The 22490-nt window shown below is 39.2% G+C and overlaps 1 protein-coding gene across 15 annotated transcripts in view; it reads right to left on the bottom strand.

Moving 5' to 3' along the window:
• Positions 1–22490, bottom strand: part of NPAS3 (neuronal PAS domain protein 3) — an 878459-nt gene that overhangs the window by 49754 nt on the left and 806215 nt on the right. For all 15 annotated transcript variants that reach the window (XM_015453693.4, XM_045397514.3, XM_045397513.3 and 12 more), the window contains one exon: positions 18097–18215. In XM_015453693.4, the coding sequence (XP_015309179.2) occupies positions 18097–18215 (119 nt within the window). The remainder of the gene's footprint in view (positions 1–18096; positions 18216–22490) is intronic.

Below are 22490 nucleotides of genomic sequence, written 5' to 3'. Positions count from 1 at the left end.
CAAGCTCCGCCTCCCGGGTTCACGCCATTCTCCTGCCTCAGCCTCCCGAGTAGCTGGGACTCCAGGCGCCCGCCACCTCGCCCGGCTAGTTTTTTGTATTTTTTAAGTAGAGACGGGGTTTCACCGTGTTAGCCAGGATGGACCTTATTTTCTTAACAGGCTAAGGCAGGAACTACTGTGAGGAAACTGATTTTCCTCTTTACAACTATCTGAAGAGAGGATTGCTACATCTCAACCCCTGGGAGCTTCTTCTGTGCTGAGGATCCCTTAAGCCCCCGGCACTGGGAACTGAGGGAGGCCAAGCTTCAGGCATGGCTAACTTTTCCCTAGGAAAAGATAGCTCTGTATTTTGTTGCTCTTGTAGCACAGACATTTGCCTGTACTTTGGTGGGAGGGAAAACGAGAGGGAACAAATTTGGGAAACAAAAGCTTAGGAAGAAATAGATCACTTACTTTCCCCAAGAAGTGTTCTCATAGTGTTTGCCTTGTTGTAGCTGCTGAAGTCAGATCAAGGAACCTGTAGATTTCTCTGGGTATATATTTTCTTGTTTTGTAGGGTATTGGCTGCATGATCTGATAAAAGCTGTGACTAAATGAACCCTACAATTTGTATTCCCACAGCCACAAGTGTATTGGCTACTTCTTTTCCTCCACCCTTTGGCTCTGGAAGGTTCATTACTTACAGTTACTGCAGAATCAATCTGAACTGGCCAAAATCAGTGATGGAATTTATAGCATAATAAATGCCCTGCCGCACAAATGCAGTTACACATGAAAGGCTTGGGAATGTTCTTTTGAGCAATCCTTCTACATTGTGGAGTGTACATTTTTTTTTTTTTTTTTAATCAATTTAACAGAATCATCTTAAGCATATTTTGAGAAGTATAATCCTGACAGCTACAGAGCAGATTTTCCCTGAGGCAGGTATTGTTGCAGAAAAACAATATTATTGATAAAAATCTTAGCATATTGGAACATGGAAGGGAAACTAAATACATCTTTTTCATTCTTCACACCAATCCTTTAGAGCTCCATTTTCCAACTTCACATTGCTTTCCAGTTTCTCTTTGAATTTTTATTTTTGTAAAAGTGTTTTAACACTTCTTGAAGCACACTAATGAACTGTTCTTTAAGAAGAATCAGCCGTACCAAAGTTGGCTTTGAGAGGCAGGCAGAATTTGAAGTGCACTCAAAAGATAATGCACAGATTGGGGTATCAATGATTTTCCTTTTTAAAAGTCAGCAAGTTAAAAGATTACATTGGTATCTGGCCCATTTTTCTTGCTAAGTGCCCATATTATGGGTGAATCCTGTTTTACAGCATTCTGATACACAGAGAGTTGAACTTGAGCGTGAAACATTGAAAAAAAATATCAGAAAGACAGATGGTAGGCCGTCCTCCCCAAAACTCAATTTCATATTATGCATGTGATTGCTAATAGGCAAGCACTGAAAAACAATTTTCCTTGACGGAGAAGGGCTGATAAATTGTCAACATAAAGTTAGACTGTGGTTGCTCCAGTGATCGAAAGCTCGTCTGTGAGTTTGGTCCCATCAAAGTCAGCTTCTTACAACCGTATCAAAATTTATGAATGCATATGTCTATAAAGTGATGGAAAACAACCCATAATGCATGTTTGTTTATTGTGCATCAGCTCTGTGTTGCTTTAGTACATGCGAAAAGCCCAAACACCCAAACCCAACTTGGTCCAGTTCTCTTTTTTAGCTTCTGCATATGAAAAAGAGCCAAGAGTCAACTGGGGATGATGTCCCCTTCTATCCTGAGATCTGACTTAAACAAAAATATCTACTCTTAAATGGCTCTTGCATGGCTTGGGAGTGTACTCCATGGGGTTACACTAGCTTTGTGGTGGCAGAAGTAGGTGCATTTGAGAGCAGTTGAGAGCACTGATTATCTGGAGAAGAAAAAGATGTTTGAGAAAGAAAAAAATAAAATAAAATCAAGCAGCTGAAAGCAACTCAGCTCATGATCTGCAATACAAAGCACCAAAGTTTCATATTTTATATATATATATATAAAAATATGAATATATATATATTTTAAATTATATTTTAAGTTCTAGGGTACATGTGCACAACGTGCAGGTTTGTTACATATGTATACATGTGCCATGTTGGTGTGCTGCACCCATTAACTCGTCATTTACATTAGGTATATCTCCTAATGCTATCCCTCCCCCCTCCCTCCTCCCCACATCATATTATATTTTATAGAAAGGTAAAGCCTATGCAGATGCTGCAAAAATATTTAGAAAGGGAGAGGTTTTCTTTGTTTTCTTTGTGAAAATTATGTTTTTTAAAAAGGAATCATTCAATCCAGGAATATAAAGGTTTATTTTTTGGGGAGAAGGAGAGAAAGGGGTGAAAATTTGCTCCTATTGAAAATCTAGTAGTCATATACTGTATTTGATTTTTTTTAAAAAAACTTATAACATTGAATATTTGCATGGTTATGAAACTCATATTTTATGTCATCAGTTACACTTGAGAACTGTTGTTTTAATTGCAGATCAGTTGTAACTGATGTGACATGCACAGATCTTACTGGGACAAAGGGATTGGGTATTTAGACAACACTGTTTACAAAGGTTACTATAATTAGTAGAAATTCTGAATAGCCAACCAAAATCAGCATTAAGTGAGTTGAAGAACAAATAAAATTTTTCTAATGAGAGACAGTTATCATCTTGAAAGGTCAGGGGTTTTACTAAATGGTATATTCAACGGAAACCAAAGGCTGCTTGAAATATAGGTTTTGCTTGTATTTTACCAAATACAGAGATATTTCCAATAATCTAGATACCTAATGATGTGTAGACCAAGTGCTAAGTTATTGAGGTCTATGCAGTGCTTCGTATCTCTGATGTGTTTTGCAATGCCAGCTTTCAGTGCATACAGGTCTTAGTTTTTTTTCCCTTGAGTTACTTGTTCTAGGATCATATTCCTCTTCTCCAAATGTCTATTTATATGAGCAATTTGAGATTAAGGGGAAAAAGTCCCTGCACTCGTGTTGGCAGAATGGTAGAAGGAAAAATGAATGGAAAAAATTCCAAAAGGATGATTTAATGACTTTTTAAAATCTATATACTTACTCTCTTACCTAGTAGGCTGAGAACAGCCTTCATGTTCTCCTTGTTAGAAAATAATGCTCTTTCTCTTACAATGATTCCAAAAAATTTTGTTGACATGAAACACTCTTTATCTTCATCCTTGTGACCCCAAACATTGATTAGCCTATGGGGCTGGCATTATACCATGTGAAGGTTCCTACTCTTGTCTACATATGCCAGCTCAGCTTACATATCTTTATTCCTGATACCCAGATTTCCTTCTGCTCACTACACTTGATGCCTTCATCTCTTTACTGATACCATTCCCTCTGTTTACAGTTCCCTTCCTTCATATCTTTGTAGGTGAGCCTATCCCTTAAGAGCTGGCTAACATGATGCTGTCTTTGAGATCCTCTCTTTTTACACCAGATAGAATCATTTGCTTTATCCCATTGCCCTTGGAACATACCTCTATTATAGCACATATCACATTATCTCTTCTTTGTGTGCCTGCATAAGTCTCGACTCTACTTTCTGGATCAAGGACTCTGTTTTATCCATCTTTGTCTTCTCAGCACCCAGTACAGTGTATAATACACAACAGGTACACAATCAGTATTGACCACATGATTGAGTGAAATCAATTCCTAAATACTGTGAACAAAGGGTGATGCTGAAGAATGAAAGTTATGGATCATTCTTGGTTACACTAGACTTCTCTTTTGTTTTCTCAGGTTATCACCAACTGAGAAAGCGTGTTTTCAAAAAACTTTCCATTATGTAGATGTAAATAAAGCTTTGGGAAAAAACCGACATTCTAAAACTCTAGTTGGAATACTTAAAATTAGTTATTTCATATCAGTCTGGAAGGAGCTGAAGTAGATGAGCTCTAGGGTCAGCATATGCCTTGTTCAGCTTTCTTTAAAGGCATGGGGAGTAATAAAGCTCTCCATTTTATCTCCGGTGAAATAATACTGCTGAAATATCACCTCATTTTTGATGTCAGTGATGATTTCTTCTTACCTCCATGATGTCAAAAGGGAATTATTATTATTAGAATGACAGAGTACTAATGATGCTGTAAAAAAAAAAAATGAACAGCTGAAATCATCATAACCCAAGCATCCAACATAGCCCTTCTTGACAAAGCCTCACTGTTTGGTACTTTGAACGGAGTCACTCTGCAATATCACAGCTGTGTAAATTTTTTTCTAAGCAGGAAGTAAATCAAGAGCAGGTGTCTATGAATTTTCACTAGCAGAGTACCATCCTTTAAAAATTTTTAGGACTGGATGGCATGATTAGGACGTGTGATTTATGAATGCAAGAGAGAAAAGATTCTTTGGGGGCCAAAATGTCCTATGGGCTCTTGTGACACATCTCCACTGATGTTTTCCCCAAGAAGAGGAGCACTGTGTGGGGAGGAAGATTGGACAATGGCCTTTCTAGGCTTTGCAATCTGTCAGCACTGTGTGGGACAGTTATGGTATGGTGTGTTGGTTCTGGGCTTCACTCCCTTTTTTACTTACTGAGTGCTCTGCATCAATCTGTGTCTACTTTAGGGTTCTTGGAGTGCATGAGAACCTGGAGGTGCTAGGCACTGCCACCTTTGTGTCCTAGAGATCAAATCCACAGAGCTTAACATCCCTCTGCTCTGCCAAGGGGCTTGGGATCTGGCCACTATGAGTTGTTGGGCAAATTGCATCACTCTCCGTATCATTTCAGTATAAAGAAAAGCCACATTTCATAGAGAAGATAGTAATTCATAATAAATTCAAGAATATTTTACATTCCTATTATGATATTTTTCTTTGAGGAGTTTGACAATTATAATATTGTTAATTCCACTCATCATAGAAGAGCATTTACCCAAGACTCAACTGCTTATGGGGCTATTCTAGGCAGGTTAAACATTTCAAGTCCCTAAAACTGGAAACGTACACCCATTTCAGATAACAGCGGCATAGGTATTCACCAATAAGCCAACTGCAAATAATTAAAGAAGAAGATAGATAAATTTAAAAAGAACATGATGCTGTGTGTTAGTTGGTATAATCAGAGGGGTGAGTATATATTGTGTTTAAAGTTAGTGAGGAAAAGAAATTTGCCACCGTTTATGGAATAAAGCAAAGGAGTATTTCTCTCTAATCACCATTATTTTTTGTCTTCAGTTGAGGATCTAGATTAATTTCTGAGACTGGTTGGTTTTAGTCCATCCATAGTCTAAGAGCAAAGTACAAAAGTTCACTGACCCCTCCCTAAAAATTACAAAATCCTTCCCAGACCTCTTTCCCCTGGCGGCATTCATTTGGTTAAATGTTTCCTAGAATATTTCAGATTCTCAAACTAGCCTTGACCACGAGGCAATACGACAGTTCTTGGTGACTCTGACCCTGTGAGAACTTCTGCGCAAACTTTAATTTCCCTCTTCCCAGAAATCAGGGGCTGCTCCTGGGTAGGCCAGTCCTCTATTCCGTTTTACCCAGAATGTCCCAAAGTGGCTAAAGCACTAATGCACAGAGTGGAGCTCAAAGGCAGGTACTGTCAACCAACCATCAATGACATCAAAGTCAATTGTTTGCTTTGTTTTCATCAAGGAAATAGAGGCCCAGGATAATCAGGCTGTTTGTCCGACACTGCAGAGCAAGTCAGAAGCAAAGTGCTGGTAGTGGGATGAAATGTTCTGACTCTCCCCACCAGGTGTTCCCCTATTAAGGCACTCTGTTTTTCATGACTTCTACAAGGAATCATGAGTTTGAAGGACATTTGACAAGGGGCTGTTGAGGACTGTTAAATATATTCAAAACTACCAAGTAATAATCAAGTATCTCTTGATTGTACTTCCAGAGCTCTAGCCCCTAGAATTGGGTACAAGTGGGGCACAAGTTAAATACACATTGATTTTTTAAAAACTGAATATGATAGCATAAAAAATATGTCATAGAATGTGTCACCCATTAGTGTAGGCTTTTTAAACAGAAAAGTTATAGTATCATCTTATCCTTATCATCAGGGCTCCAATACTAAAAACACTTGTATAATTCCACTGGCTACATATTCTCATCTCTAAATTTCTTTTAAAGAGACTAGAACACTGACTGAAGGAAGATGTAGAACAATGACCCAAGGAAGAAATATGTTCTGGCTTAGTACAAATGATGTCTAATATTTATAAATCCATTCATTTTTAAAAAAACAAATGTTTATATTGAATTTCTACTGTGTGCCTGAAACTGTTCTAGGAATTTCCTGTTACACTGTAGTAGGGGAGGAGAACTACGTACAAATACATGTATAAAATAGTGTCAGGTTGTGTTAAGTGTGATGAAGAACAGTAGGGAGCAGGATAAAGCAGATGATGGCGTGCAGAAGGAACACTTGATATATTGTAGATGGGGAGGTGAGGAAAGTGATGTTTAAGCAGAAATCGGAGTGAAATGCACGTATGATCCATGGGAATATATCAGGACAATATATACTTTAGAGAGAATTAAAAGCAGATGGGAAAGCCCTGGTAGAAGGGAGATGTAAATGCTGCTATAAGTCAAGGGATAACTTATTTGGATTGTCTCCGTAGACAGTTGCCCAACTATGAGCCAAAGGTGATGTTTTCAACATAGCCACTTAGAGATATCAATTGCTCACTGGTAGTTCCAATAAGACACACACCCGCCCACGCAGCAGCCCAAAGCTTCTTCCCTAGATGTAACTACAGAGGATTGAGAATTTGATTACACGGATGATTCTTTTGTCTAAATCAGAGTCTTGTTACTCAAATCACGTTGTGATGAGGTCATTCTTTTCATTTGATGGTGGGATGAGGCAGATAAAATTGCTCCCTTGTCCCCTGGAAAGCCACTATGATGGAGCTATCAGCTCCAGAATCCTGGCTCTCTTCTTTTACTCAGAATGAGTGGGTAGAGGGCCAGGAGCTGTGGCTCACGTCTGTAATCCTAGCACTTTGGGAGGCCGAGGTGGGCAGATCATGAGGTCAGGAGTTCGAGACCAGCCTGGCCAACATGGTGAAACCCTGTCTCTACTAAAAATACAAAAATTAGCCGGGCACGGTGGTGGGCGCCTGTAATCCCAGCTACTCAGGAGGCTGAGGCAGGAGAATCATTTGAACCCAGGAAGCAGAGGTTGCAGTGAGCTGAGATCGTGCCACTGCACTCCAGCCTGGGCAACAGAGAAAGATTCCATCTCAAAAAAAAAAAGAATGAGGTGATATGAGTTGATAGAATCCCCTAAGGAATGTCGCATAGTATCTCTCGGGTGCAGCAGCGTTCAAGCCACAGGGGCAGTTTGCCTTCCCCGCAGGTTCAGTTTCTGGGATATAGATGTTCTAATCAAACCATGGAGACTTATGGGCTACATAGGAGGCTTAGAAGCTCCATTTATTCCAGAGATCAACAACCTCAAATTGGTCCTTTCCCTACTTCATTTCTTGCATTAAGGGCTGTATTAGTCTTCCCATGATGCTAAATCAATTCCAAAGAAATCCATTTGGTATGTGCTTCTTTTGTTAAAGGAACAGATGACGTATTTCAGTCATATTTTGTCCCTTATAATCAAATCAATATTCAGGACACTTAAGCAAGAAGAAATTTCCCAGAAATAAATGCATTTTCTATATTTGGAAGAAATCATTTATTATTCTAGAGCTCATATAACTTCCAGAAGATAATCTGAGATATTACTGATGAATTACTATTTTTCATAGGTACAGGTGCATCTGCAGAGGTGTAGAAATTAAGGTTTTGTATAATCTAGATTCACCTCCATACATGAAATTTCACATGTAGACATGGATTGTATGTGTTCACAATGGGCCAGGCATTGTGGTAAGCACTTTACCTACATCTCATTTTATTTCACAATAGCCTTATGAAGACGGTTGTATTGGTACTCTCGTTTTATAAGAAAAAATCCAGATGCTTAAAGAAGTTAAATAAAAGTCACAGACCCAGGAATGCAGGACTAAGTCCAAATCCTCAGCTGTCTGATGTCATAGCTACTCTGGTTGTCACTCTTCAGTAGAGTAATTTTGAGGTAATAAAGGTCAAACGGTAACATACATTCCTTGTTTTCTGTTTTATTGTGTTTCACATTATTGCACTTTCCAGATACTGTGGTTCTTCTCTGGTCTGGCTCTGTCACCCAGGCTGGAGTGCAGTAGCACGGTCACGGCTCACTGCAGCCTCGAACTCCTGGGCTTGAGCGATCCTACTGCCTCAGCCTCTTAAGTAGCTAGGACTATAAGAGTGTGCCACCATGCCTGGCTAAGTATTTTTATTTTTGTATTTTTGTAGAGAGGGGGTCTTGCTGTGTTGCCCAGGCTGGTCTTCAACGCCTGGGCTCAAGCAGTCCTCTTGCCTCAGCTTCCCAAAGTGCTGGGATTACAGGTATGAGCCACTGCACATGGTCTAGATACTGTGCTTTATACAAATTGAAGGTTTGTGGCAATCCTGCTTCAAACAAGTTCATTGCTGCCATTTTTCCAATAGCATGTGCTCACTTCATCTCTGCATCACATTTTTGTAACTCTTACAACATTTCATACTTCATTATTATTATTATTTGTTTTTTTTGGGATGGGGTCTCCCTCTGTTGCCCAGGCTGGAGTACAGTGGTGTAATCTCAGCTCACCGCAACCTCTGCCTCCTGGGCTCAAGCAATCCTCCCACCTCAGCCTCCTGAGTAGCTGAGACCACAGGCAAGCACCACTATGCCTGGCTAATTTTTTTGTATATTTGGTAGACAGGGTTTCGCCATGTTGCTCAGGCTAGTCTCGAACTCCTGAATTCAAGCGATCCTTCCATCTTCGCCTCCCAGAATGCTGGGATTACAGGTGTGAACCACCATGCCTGGCCCAAAGTTCATTATTATTATACCTGTTGTAGTGATCTGTGATCAGTGATCTTTGATATTACTATTATAATTGTTTTGGGGTGCCACGAATCATGGTTCAAATAAGAGATGAACTTAATTGATAAATGCTGTGCGTGTTCTGACTGCTCCAGTGACCAGCTGTCCCCAGTCTCTCTCCCTCTCCTCAGGCCTCCTTATTCCCTGTGACACAACAATATTGAAATTAGGCTAATTAATAACCCTAGCATGGCCTTTAAGTGTTCATGTGAAAGGAAGAGTTGCACATCTCTAACTTTAAATCAAAAGCTAGAAATGATGAAGCTTAGTGAGGAAGGCATATTGAAAGCTGAGATTGGCCAAAAGCCTCTTGGTGCCAGTTAGCCAACTTGTGAATGCAAAGGAAAAGTTCTTGAAAGAAAATAAAAGTGCTACTCTAGTGAACACACAAATGATAAGAAAGTAAAACAACCTTACTGCTGTTATGGAGAAAGTTCTAGTGTTCTCGATAGAAGACCAAACCAGCCATAATGCCAAAGCCTAATCCAGAGCAAGACCTTTAGTTCAATCTCTCTTCAATTCTACAAAGGCTGAGAGAGATGAAGAAGTTGCAGAAGAAACAGTGGAAGCTAGCAGAGGTTAATTCATGAAGTTTGAGGAAAGAAGCCATCTCCATAACATAAAAGTGCAAGATGAAACAGCAACTGCTGGTGTAGAAGCTGCAGCAAATTCTTCAGAAGATCTAGCTAAGATCACTGATGAAGGCAGCTACATTAAACAACAGATTGTTAATGGATACAAAACAGCCTTCTGTTGGAAGAAGATGCCATCTAGGATTTTCATAGCTAGAGAGAAGTCATCAATGTCTGGCTTTAAAGGACAGGTGGATTTTCTTGTGAGGAGCTAATGAAGCTGGTGACTTTAAGTTGAAGCCAATGCTCACTTATTCTGGAAATCCTAGGGCTCTTAAGAATTATGCTAAATCTACTCTGTCTATGCTTTAGAAATGGAACAATAAAACCTGGATGACAGCACATCTGTATATTAGCATGGTTTACTGAATATTTTAAGCCCACTGTTGAGACCTACCCACTGTTGAGACCTACTGCTCAGAAAAAAATACTCCTTTCAAAATATTACTGTTCACTGACAATGCACCTAGTCATCCAAGAACTCTGATGGCAACATACAGGGGGGTCAGTGTTGTTTTCATGCCTGCTAACACAATATCCATACTGCAACCCATAGATTAAAGAGTAATTTTGACTTTCAAGTCTTATTATTTAGGAACCATGTTTTGTAAGGCTGTCGCTGCCATAAGCAGTGCTTCCTCTAATGAATCTGGGCAAAGAAAATTGAAAACCTTCTGGAAGGAATTCACCATTCAAAATGCCATTGAGAACATTTGTGATTCATGAGAAGAGGTCAAAATATCAACATAAACATTAGTTTGAAAGAAGTGTATTCTAACCCTCATGGATGACTGAGATGCTCAAGACTTCAGTGGAGGGAATAACTGCATATATGGTGGAAATGGCGGGAGAACTAGAATCAGAAGTAGAGTATGAGGATGTGACTGAATTGCTGTAGTCTCGTGATGAAACTTAAATGGATGAGTAGCTGCTGCTTATGGGTGAACAAAGAGAGTGGTTTCTTGAGATGGAACTTACTGTTGGTGAAGAAGCTGTGGCCATTGTTGAAATAACAAAGGATTTAGAATATTCTATAAACTTAATTGATAAGGGTTTGAAAAGATTGACTTCAGTTTTGAAAGTTCTACTGTAGGAAAAATATTATCAAACACCATTGCATGTTACAGAGAAATCTTCATGAGAGGAAGAATCAATCTATGTGGCAAACTTCATTGTTGTCTTATTTTTAAAACTTGCCACAGCCACCCCAACCTTCAGCAACCACCACCCTGATCAGTCAGCAGCCATTCACATGGAGCCAAGACCCTCTACCAGCAAAAACTTCACTGAAGGCTCAGATGATTGTTAGCGTTTCTTAGCAATAAATTATTGTTAAATTAAGATATGCACATTCCTTTTTAGAAATAATGCTGTTGTACACTTAATAGACTACAGTATAAACTTAACTATTATCTGCATTGGGAAACCAAAAAATTCATGTGACTCATTTATTCCCATGTTTGCTTTATTGCCATGGTTAGAACCAACCTGCAGTATCTCCAAGATATGCCTGTATCTGGAAAACTTTGATTTCTGTAAAGAGTTTAGTAACTGCTATTTCAGACCACCAGGTCAAGAGATTACTTTAGTGAAAGAGAAATTTGGGGTCTCTGCAGCTATTGTTAGGACAACTCGGTATGTTAAAGAGTACAAGACCTGAAGAAAAATGACTTGTGCTTGTGTTTGTGTTTTAGTTCTTAGGTCTGTTTTACAACTAATTGTAATAGGCCAAAGTCTCATAATAGTGATAATTATATAAATAAATCTATTAGGTTGAGAAGGTATTTACAGAGGCATTAGCAATAACTTTTAGGGGCATTAGTTGGTTAAAAGACATTATATATAGGAAAGTTTGTTAATTTTTTCATCAACAATGTCATTTTCAAAGTGATCATCACTTTTGTTATTCTTAGCTAGCAAAGGCTCAGAAAACTGATCTGAAAAGATGCAGCATTAGTCAGAGAAGAGATACTGTTAACTTCCCTACCTGCTTCCTTAAATCTCTGTAGTGCAAAATGAAGGATCTGTAAGTTAGCAACATACTTGGGCTGCAGTCACTGACATACTTAGAATTTAAAGACACTTCCCAGAGTGGCTAGTGATTATGCCTCTAGTTGGTAAAATAGCTAGCTGATTAGTCCCAGCAGAAATGACATACCCAAAGCTGGAACTACTATCATGCCTTGGTAATGGGAAATAAATTCTTTAAGATCAGAAACAATGTCGGCTGTATTTAAAATGACACTGGAAACCACGTTGTAATGGACAATTGTGCAGAGGTGAGCAGAGACTAAAACGAGGTAATAGGATTTTAAAAATTTGATTTTATTGGTTCTCTCCTCTATTTGCATTTTTCATCAGGATAACCTCTGCCTGTAAGTTCCACCCTGGAAATTTTTTCTCCTTCAATTTATCCTGGGTATCTGGGTTGATTGAAAGGCAATAAATGCATAGCCTTAGAAACCCTGAATGGGCTGACAGAATTTTTGGTCTCTGAAAATTCATCTATTGATTTGACAAGACAGTTACATTTTGCACAACTTGGAATGCTGTAGTCATCATTTCAAGACAACACAAAGCTGAAGCAAAAGGCTTCAGGAGAAGCATTGGTATGTCTGGACACCTGGAACATCTCTGAATCTCAGATAAAGAAGAAACATCCAGGTGGCATCTAGTCCATCCACACTTGTCTGGGAGGAGGAGGAGACTCCTAACTGATGGGTTCAATGTACAGTCTTAGAAATCTCCAGAGAAGGACCACTACCACATTGCTCCCCACATTAGTGCTGGGCATACCTCCAGGCTATACTTTTCCTGGTATGATTAAAACTCCATAAGAATCAGCATTCTTATTATAATATGTCACATATTCTTAGCAGTCTCTGAGAAATCATGGAGTTTTTCCAGAAGACAGGATACTGGCAAGTATTATCCTAATTTTCAGAAAGAGAGAGCCCCAACATGTTTATTTCCAGAAAAAAAAATCTTCAAAGATAATTTAATAAAAAATTGTGATCAGCAGAGGCTAGCATGAAGTCATGATAAATAGGTGATGCTAACATGACTCATTTCTCATTTTCTGAATGGAATCTTCAACTGATAGCTAAAGGGAACACTATGGACCCAGTATGTATCAATTTTAGTAAAGCACCGATAAAGATGTACAATATCCTTGTAGGCAAGATGGAGAAATGTGAGCCAAATCATGGTACAATCATTTTGAGTTCATAGCTATTCCAACAGTCACATGTAAAAGATACTGATGTCAACTAGCAGGATCTCTAGTGGTATGCCATAGGGCTTGGTGCTGTCAACATTTTTCATTGGTATTTCAGAAGGAAAGAGAGCATGCAATTCACTTAAATCAACATTTATTGAATGACAACTACGTGCAGCATACTGTGCTAGGTGCTGAGGGAAGAAAATAGGATAACAAAGTACCCAGTATCCAATGTTGGGTATTGGACATTAGGAGGCATTTGAAATCAGAAGATCTGGATACTTCTCAGTCTTGCCATTTATCATTTATCTGACTTAGACAAGTCAATTTGTATTTCTATGTCTCCATTTTACTTATCTTCAAAACTGAGGAAACAGGTAATTACCTAAAATAATTATTGTGAAGTTCAGATGAAATTATATGAAAGTACATCATACAGTGGAAAAAAGATGCCTAGCTGAGCCTGTGTTATCTCACTTTATCTGTAGGAAAAATCTTTGGTTTAGGTACTATTAATAGCTTCCTTTTACAGGTAAGAAAATGAGGCACAGAGAATGTAAGTAAAATCTCAAAATGCTATTTTAGCATAGAAGAGAAGGGATAATTTTCCTTATATGCATTGGGGGAAATGAAAAAATAAGTGATATTTGAGTGGGGCCATACTGGTTGAGTAAGAGTTTTCCAGGTGAAAGTGTGGCAGAAAGGCATAGGACTTCAATATGTATCAACACTGGATGGATAAATGGGAGGGAGAAATGAGGAGGAAGGGAAAGGGCTATTGTGATACTGATGGAATATGTTCTGGAAGATGCACTAACTTGGTTTCTTAGTAAGTGCTGAAGATATCATACTGTTAAATAGGGTTTTGTAACCTGGAATCAATGGATAAAATGATGCAAAATGAATTTACCTTGGGAGAGGCTCTATAGATTTTATCAAATCTTTAAAGGGCTCTTTGATACCCCAAATAAAACAAATCTGTTAAAATTTCATGTGTACCTTCTTCCACAGAGCATATGCAACTATGAAGTTTTAGTAACAAAAGTTTCTAATTTAAAAGACACCTATGTTTGGGCTTAGAGAAGGCAAAATAATTTTCTTTAGCTAATTAGCACCTTCTCGTTAATTTTGTTACTTCATGTTTAGATGCAGATACTCTTAAAGCTAGAGTATATCAGCGATCCTAATAAACTAGTGAAACTACCAATTATTTTTTCTTTAGAATTCTTTATGTCATAAAGGAGACTGGGTAGGATTTCGGAAGTCATTTAGCTTAATACTTAGCTACAGGCAAATCCATGCCCAAATCATCCCAGATGGGGCACTATTTTTAAGGATCTTGAGTTCTTGCATCCTCCCTCCCTTAGTAATATGTTTGCATACATCATAGCAGGAACTCCAGTATTTGATGATTTCACCACTGTGAAGAGTTTGAAGACACTCTGAGCATTATGTAAACATGATAGATTTTCTCTTTTTGCCTATGTTTGCCAGTCTAGGCTGTCTACTGTGCCATTAGAATGAGGACATCATAATGTGTGTGAATAAATACTTCAGAAATGACAGTGGAGCTGGTGGGCATTTAAGAAGAGATTAGAAAACTGAAAGTCCCATGCCAAAGGAAACTATCCTCCAAAGACGGGAGCTAAGGAGGCGACCCAATTAGTCTTCCCTTCTCTAATTTCCCTGATTACATATCTTCTTTTACCCCATGTGCTATACCTAGCAAGTTCCCCCAGACATAGACCTAATCAAGAAGGCAGAATCTATGTGCAATGCAATTTAAATGAGAGCTGTGCTATGCTATGTGACTAACAGTGAGGCCTAAACAACAGGGAAGCCCCTGGGGCATAAAAAGTGGCTGGTCCAGATAACATGCTACTGTGGATTTCAAAGCAAATGAGGACAGAAACAATTGGATGTCAGCTCATATTTGGGAAACTTCATTGGAGAGAGGGCACTTTCCTGAGGAATGGGGTGTGGCAAACTCTGCAACAGCAACTCACATTAGCAGATGCAGGTTGGTATTTCTTTGGCTAGAACTCTTGGTGATGGGGAATGTGAGTAGGCATGGAGTCCTGGAAAAGAAGTAAATCTTCATAACTCCTTGGGCGCATTGGAATTACCAAGCACTGATACACTAGTGCAGTGGGATATGGTAAGCCCCAGAGGGAAGGTCTTAATTAGGCAAGAAGTTTTTCTTTTAAAAATTTAAGTTAATTACTTTTTCATATGTTGAGGTCAGCACATGCTGAGCCATTCTTTGGACTTAATCCTTTAAGCAGTGAAGCAGAGGGGCTAAGGGGACAGCCTTGGAGGATTTGATTCTGGTGCTTCAGTAGCTACTTAAGGGCTGTATGAACATGGGCAAAGTATTTCACCTATTAAGACCTCAGTTTCATCACCTGCAAAATGGGCATAATGATAGAATATAACATTTGGACAATGCCTGGCATAGAGAAGGATTTTAAATAATCCTGTTGTGTGGATTAAACAAGTGTAAAGCATGTGGCACAGGGGCTGCCACAGAGTCAATGTTCAGTAAGTGGTACTTTTGTTCCTATGACAACAACAACAGATAAAGTGATGGAGAAAGTTAGAAAGGTCCATGTGCCAAGATCACAGGAAAAATGGACAGAATACAGTGACCTGCAGTGAGCAAAGTTTGACATCTTAGGATCTTTAACTATGGGAAAAGATGCATATAATGGTAATAAATTAGGGGGAATATTGGGAGTACAGAGAAATGATCATCACTGTTTCTTTTTATTTGTGTTTATTGTGTGGTGGTGGGGTGATTACCAGTTTTATTGGAATGTTTTATAAGCTGCTAGATTTACTTACTGAGAATGAACAGATAAATAGGGATGTTATTCAGCTGTGTCATGCCATGGGCTCTCATCAGCTCTTCCACTAACTTTCAGACAAGGTTAATTAATGAGGGAAGTTCACTGCAGAGGAGGAGGCGGAGGGAAAGAGCTGGATCTGCTGGATGATTCATCTTACTGGGGAACAGAGGATGAATCAACTTTTGTTGGTAGTAGTTCTGGGGAGGAGAGTAGGGCATCAGCTGGAGACTCCCATGGTATCTTGAGAAAGACCTGCTGACAGGGTGTGTCAGGGGAGTATGGTCACTTTAACGTTACATGATTTGATGGGAACTGGAATAGCTCCTAAATCTTTTCCAATCTTGGATGTTCAAGGTTGCACTTTTAAGTCTTTTGTTTATTGAAGGCCCATTCTTACTGCAAGGCATCTTTAATCTTAAGCCCAAGTGGCTTCAGAAACATCTTTCTTCCATTTGTTTGCGTGATGGTCCCTTCTCATTCACTGCTCACAGGTGACATCCCACCTCCTCAGCGTGACCTTTTGTGATCTTCCTTTTTAAAGTGGCTTCCTGGTCTCATCAGCCGCCCCCTCACACTACCTTTCTTTGCTGTCTGCATAGTAGTATAGCCTAGTGGTGCAGTGCATGTGGTATGGAGCTGGACTCCCCAGGTTCAAACTCTGGCTCTGCTCCTTCAACATGTGACATTGAGAATGCTAATTAGTTTTCTATCCTTAGTTTGTGTGTAAAATGGAAACAAAAATAGGAATGCTGTAAGGTCTTACACAGGTGAACTATATCATACCCAGCATATTGCAGTGTTCCTAAGTACCGGCTGTTATTAATTTTAGGCATCATTACTTTCTGATCTCTAGTTTATGGTATGAAAAAAATTTTAATCAGTGTTAAATTATCAAACAATATTGAATTATACTTAATATTGCTTTCTGAAACTATATATCACTCCTCTCACCCTTCTTCCCTCCTGGGATGTGCCCCCTCCAAACCAGTAAAAATGAATAAACGTGAAGAAAGAATGCTGAGAGACAGGAAACAGTTCGAAAGGAAGCCCCGTGGTTCCTAAAATCTGAAATGCAAAGAATGTGTCTTTCTAGCATTAGAATAACAAGAATCTCAACATCTGTGGTCTGCTTATAGAATTCCAAACTAATGAATGCAGCAAGGCAGGGCAATAGAAAATGGTCCTAAGGATAGGGTCTGTTTTCTTTCCCTCAATGCACTCCTTTGTAAGAAGCCTCTATCGGGTAGGGCTACAGCAGGTGGAGCTGCCCACTTGGCTCTTCTCTGCATCGCACCTGCTAAAGGTTAAGGATACTCCACTTGTGCCTTTTAGACTCCAAGACAGCTCAGCTAAAGGTCGTTCTTGGAAGGATCTGCTTCCCCACCTCTCTTGTTTTTCTGAAGAATTAATATCAAAGAAAGTGCCCGACTCTGACTTTTATACAGCTGGCTAGTCTCCTGATGGCTTAGGTAAGGTTTTGAAGACCTAATGATACTGGCTGTTACCATCCCCGATAACACAACAGTCACCTTAAAGAACTGAACTATCAGAAGTTCTAAATTCTAAAGCTGGGGAAGGTCACAACGGCTGGCCACATTGATGGCATATGCCATTTCTGTTTGCCTTCCCACAGATAATCAATATTGTTTGAGATTGGTTAGTGTGTTGTAAAATTGATAAGATTCAGGTTGCCAAAGGCATTTCATGAATTTCATAGGTCTTAATTTATGTTGCTATAGTAACTGAAACATTGGAATTTCCTGAGATTAGAAAGCTTTTATATCCTTAACCTTAAAATGATGATAATGTAGAGTTGGACTGTGGACTTGGTATTTGCTTGTGAGGAACTTAAGTATATCGAGTATTCTATGAATGCTAAGGTGTGACTGCATGTTCCATAAATACAGTTTCAAAATTCAGGTTTCTAATATCCCACCTGATTTTCTCGTCTATGTGTATAAATCTCGGTGGCTAAGATGTTATTAAAACGGACAGCCTTTCTCTAAAGAGAAAGGGAGAATTTGAAGGGGAAAGCGAGAGAAGTGGAACTCTCCTAAGTGGCAGTTCTAGAGCACTCATCTTAAGGACTGATATGAAATTGGCTCACCTTCTCCATTAAAGTGAATTTCCAGCAGGTGCTGAAGCACTTGGCATATTTTTAATCAATGTTTTAAGAAAAGACACTATATTGGGGCTTTCAGTGCACCAGCAATGTCTGAAGTGAGAAGGAGAGGTGTAAAGAAGCTCCTGCCTTGAGTCAGGAAGATGACTAGGAATCCTATGCGCTCCTCAAGATCACATGTGTTCATTATATGGACCTAAAGCAGCTGGAAAATTCAATGCAAAATACCTAGGACTGGCCTGAGACAGCAATGTCTCCCCTCCCGGAACCAGCTTACCTTATATCCTGATGATTTGATGTGCACACCGCGTTTGGTCAGAGTAGATTTCATTCGGATGAAAAAGGAACGCTCAAGAGTGTTGTCAGTGGTTAGCAGACTGGGGCTGGTTGACTCCACTGAGGAATACAAAAATACAGACACACATGATTTAGATCTTTACACAGCCCCTCACAGCTACAGCTCAGGTGCAATCCTTGAGTTCACTAAAAATAAATGACTGATGGGTGCTAAGAGCAGTAGTAATCAATTTACCTCATTTAGAAAATGTTTACTTTGCAGAAAATAAAAAAGAAAAATTAATGTATCTAGAGTAACCTCGTTCCAGTTTCTAACAAGAGCTTTTCAGGCCTTTTCACTTGCAGCAGCTGCCTAAGTGGGGTCTAGTCGTAAGTAAGTGCAGTTTACTTGAGGCTGGGCTGGTACACATGGAGAGAACTGTCATGAAAAACAAGGACCCGTAGATTTATGAGTTCAACCAAGGTACAGGCAGAGATGCTTCTGATAAAGGGTAAGGAAGGCTTGCTCTTTGTTCTCCCCGAGAATCCATTCTTGTGCCATTTGCCTACTGGGAGTTCGGGATTCACTCTCAAGGCTGGAGAGTCATGTCCTGACCAATGTCCTCACCCCTTGGAGCTGGTTTTCTTCATCATGGGGAGTAAGAAGCATAAATAAGACATGGAGGGATAAGAATGGGATGTGTAGACAGAAACAAAAACTACTCACGATATCAACTTTCCATTCCTGTCACTTAAGAGCAGCTTTCAACCCCAACCCCCCAAATAGAAAACAGTCTGTTTTTCCACTTCTCTGCTTCTGATATGAGGAAACAATTGTTTCCTCTCTTAAACAAGATAGTCACTCTTTCCTTTTATAAGCTTTTAAACTAAGTAGAATGTTTTTGCTTATGAAACTTAAAATGGTAGTTTGCAGTCTTGCTGATGTAAAAACACCTTTATGCAAACAGGTCAGAAGGCAATGTAAAAATCTATTTTCTTTAAAAACAAGCTTCCAAGGTATTTTATAAACTTAAGTGTTTTCTGGCAAAGAAATTAATTTTGGGGTTTTTAAGTCTAATAAATACTCTAATTTGTACTCTTCTTAAATACTATTTTAAAGTTTTTCTTATTCAAAAGTTAAAAAAAAATTGTCCAAGAAACAGGATTTCTTTTGAGTAGCCCTATGCTAACGCTTATTTTCTCTGGAGTAGGGGTAAAGAAATATGTGTAACAAAGAGATTTAAGAATTAAGTATATGTGAAAACAGTTATTAACAACAGAAAAAATGGGCAAAACAAGTTTTAAATTTTAAGTTATGAAATGCATTCCATATATTTCTAAGGGTGAATAATCTCTTTCATATTAAACTTGATGCTCAGATGAAAGAAGAATGAATGAGAGTTACTGTAATAACAGAAACCTTGCTATCTGTGGTTTGGGGCTTTTCTTATATCGTTTTTAATCTTAACATGACTATGTTTTCCTATTTTTATGGCATTTCTATTCTGGGGTATTGGAATCACTGACAAGTGTCCCTTATGTGTCTCTCTTAAGGTTTTCCTCTTTTTTTTTTTTTTGTTTTAGAGAGCATGAATCTGATGTCATTTTAAATGTACAGCTTTTTATCACTCGAGGGAAAAGCAGAGCCATGTTATATTTAGTACTTTCATTTCTTCTGATTAAATATGAATTACTATGAAATTTTTCTCATCATCTAACACGCCATAATACACCAACAGCTTTTTAATACACTATATAAGCACAAACTTCTGCTCTAAGAGTTTAATTTGCCCCTCTAATCCAATCACATCAACCTTATTTCTCTTATCAGAGATTCCCATTTTGAATTAAATGAGCTCATTAGTTTTAATCAAAAGCAGAGAGATCAAAACTTAAACGTAAATGCTTTAGATCAGAACTGTCAGTCAGCCGTGCAGTTCTATTTTACTAAAACACAAGATCAGAGACCCTTAGAACCAATTTTTTCTCGTAAGGGATGCCGAGAGCTTGAAGATGCTATATCCTTTTTTTTTTTTTTTCCCTCCCAAGGACAGATTATACATTTAAGGTTAGACTTAATTTATAGCAGTTTTTTTCATCCTGGTGGAAATGGAAAAGTATACCAATCTACTGTTGTTCCTTTCACATTTATTGGCACTGGTCCTCAGAGACTTGAACTAACACGAAGCCATCAGAACCACACCACAAACTCAGCCTTAAAAATTCAGCTCTGTTCAGCAAGATCATGTTTGCAATTGCTGAGGAAAAATGAAACATCCCAGAGAAGTGAAATCTGTTTTAGGGCTGGGGTCTTGGAGCTCCTGACCCAGTAAGGAAGGAACTACCAAACTTGTAGAAAGGGTGGGTAATGCAGGCATTGTGAGAAATCATTGTGTTCTATATGGAACTGCACAGTAAAACACTTAGAGGGTATGTTAGAGACCACAGCATGGATGCTTCCAGCTGGGTGAAGACACAAGCTTCACGTGAGCTGTGGAGCCGATCACGGCATCGTGCCCTGAATGAGGCAGGAGTATGGCACCATATCACGTGTTGCAACAGTAACTGCCTAAACATACAGGGGCAATGTTATTTGTACCCAGGACAACTGGTGTAAGAGGAGTGTTAAGGTCAGGTTTTGCCCCAGTGAAGCTGATATTTAAAATCAAAACTAGTCTTCAAGCTTTATTTCAAGAGCATGGGTTATGGGGAGTCCAAGAGAAGGAGACAGGGCAACCCAGAAAGAGACTGATTTCTGATGACAATTTCTACTGAAATTCCATATGGCTTCCTACTTCTGAGGACAGGGGCAGAAGTAAGAAGCCACGTTTATTATAATAAAGTTATTCATAGCTCACACGCCATGGTCATGGGTTCTCAAGGGCTAGCAAATACACTTGGTTTATCCCAGCTGTGACAATGGTGTCTCCATGTGAAAAGACAGATTATCTGCATGTGACAGACGAGAGCAGCAGCTTTAGAAGAGATGCTTTTGAACTGTCTCACGTGAGAGGCGTGATTTTGATGAAGGTTCTATTGGGTGAGATCCAAGGCAGCACAGCCTTGGTGGTGTGCGATGCCACTGTGGCACTGAAGAGAAAGAGTGTGTGTGTGTGTGTGCGCGCGCGCGCGCGCGCATGCGTGCATGTGTGTAGGATGAGGCGAAGAGTGGATGAGAAGATGGAGTAGTGACAGAAGCCTCCTTAGGAATAGTGCTCTATAAAGACAGTGGAAACAGTTTATGTCTAAGAAGCATTTTAGAGTGCTTTCTAGATATGAAATGCTTTTCTATCAACTTTTTGAGGCAGGTCATAATTGTTGCATGCTCTGATAAGAAATCTGGGATTTAGAGAAGTTGTATCTGCTGCCTGAGACACAGGAAAAAATCTACGGGTAAAGCTGGATTAAGTGGTCAAAGCCCAGTTGTGCCCAGCTCTGCCCTATAAATTATAAACTAGGAGCTTTAAAAAAAAAAAAAAGACGTACACAACTAAAAGCTGAATAAAGAAATATACTGTATTTGGCTCAATCTCAAGGTCTCAACTTTTTAATAAACCTAAATTATCTCAGCTCTTGAAATGTCAGTTTTTGCATATTTTGTAAAATTTACAGGAAAATTTACAGCAAAAGTAGTAATAATTTTTATGTTGGCAAATGCCACCATAATGTGAAATGATATCTGAATTACTCCACATCTGTTCATGATTCCCTAGCTGGTGGTGTGGTTGCTGTTCCCCTTCTTATTATGTAGGGGCAGGAGGAGGTAAAGAAGACAGAAAGAGGAGGTGTCTGAGAGCCATCTAGTTCTCACTGGGCTGAAACTAGGGCCAGGTTTCTTTGCAATAATTTCAGTATTCTCTCCAGGGTCTCTATAAGAGTATGAAGCCAATGCCTTTAAAGAGGGCCTTTTCTCTCTCTCTGTCTTTTTTTAAAAATGAGTCAGGGTCTTGCTCTGTCACTCAGGCTGGAGTGCAGTGGCGCGATCATAAGTTAATGCAGCCTCAACCTTCTGGACTCAGGCTATTCTCCTGCCTCAGCCTCCTGAATAGCTGGGACCACAATTGCGTGCCACCACACCTGGCTATTTTTAAATTTTTAAATGTTTTTTAGTATTTTTTGTAGATAGGGTTTCACCATGTTGCCCAGGGATTCACCAGCCTTGGCCTCTCTAAGTGCTGAGATTACAGACGTGAGCCACCGTGCCCAGCCAAGAGCCTTTCTTTGCTTCAAGTACTTTCACTATAATTAAAGTGTCAGAACCCTCCAATCGCCACCAAATCCTGATGTGTGAGGGAGAAAAAAAAAAAGTTTTGAGAGAATGTTATTCCTCAAAAGTAAGTAAGGTATTTTTCCTTTTAAAGGAGAAGTGGAGTTGCCATAGATTGTTAAGACATG

Source organism: Macaca fascicularis, chromosome 7, assembly GCF_037993035.2.
Source record: "Macaca fascicularis isolate 582-1 chromosome 7, T2T-MFA8v1.1".
Taxonomy (NCBI): Eukaryota; Metazoa; Chordata; class Mammalia; order Primates; family Cercopithecidae; genus Macaca; species Macaca fascicularis.
Note: the sequence above shows the minus strand (reverse complement) of the source record. Positions and strands in the feature narration are given on the sequence as shown.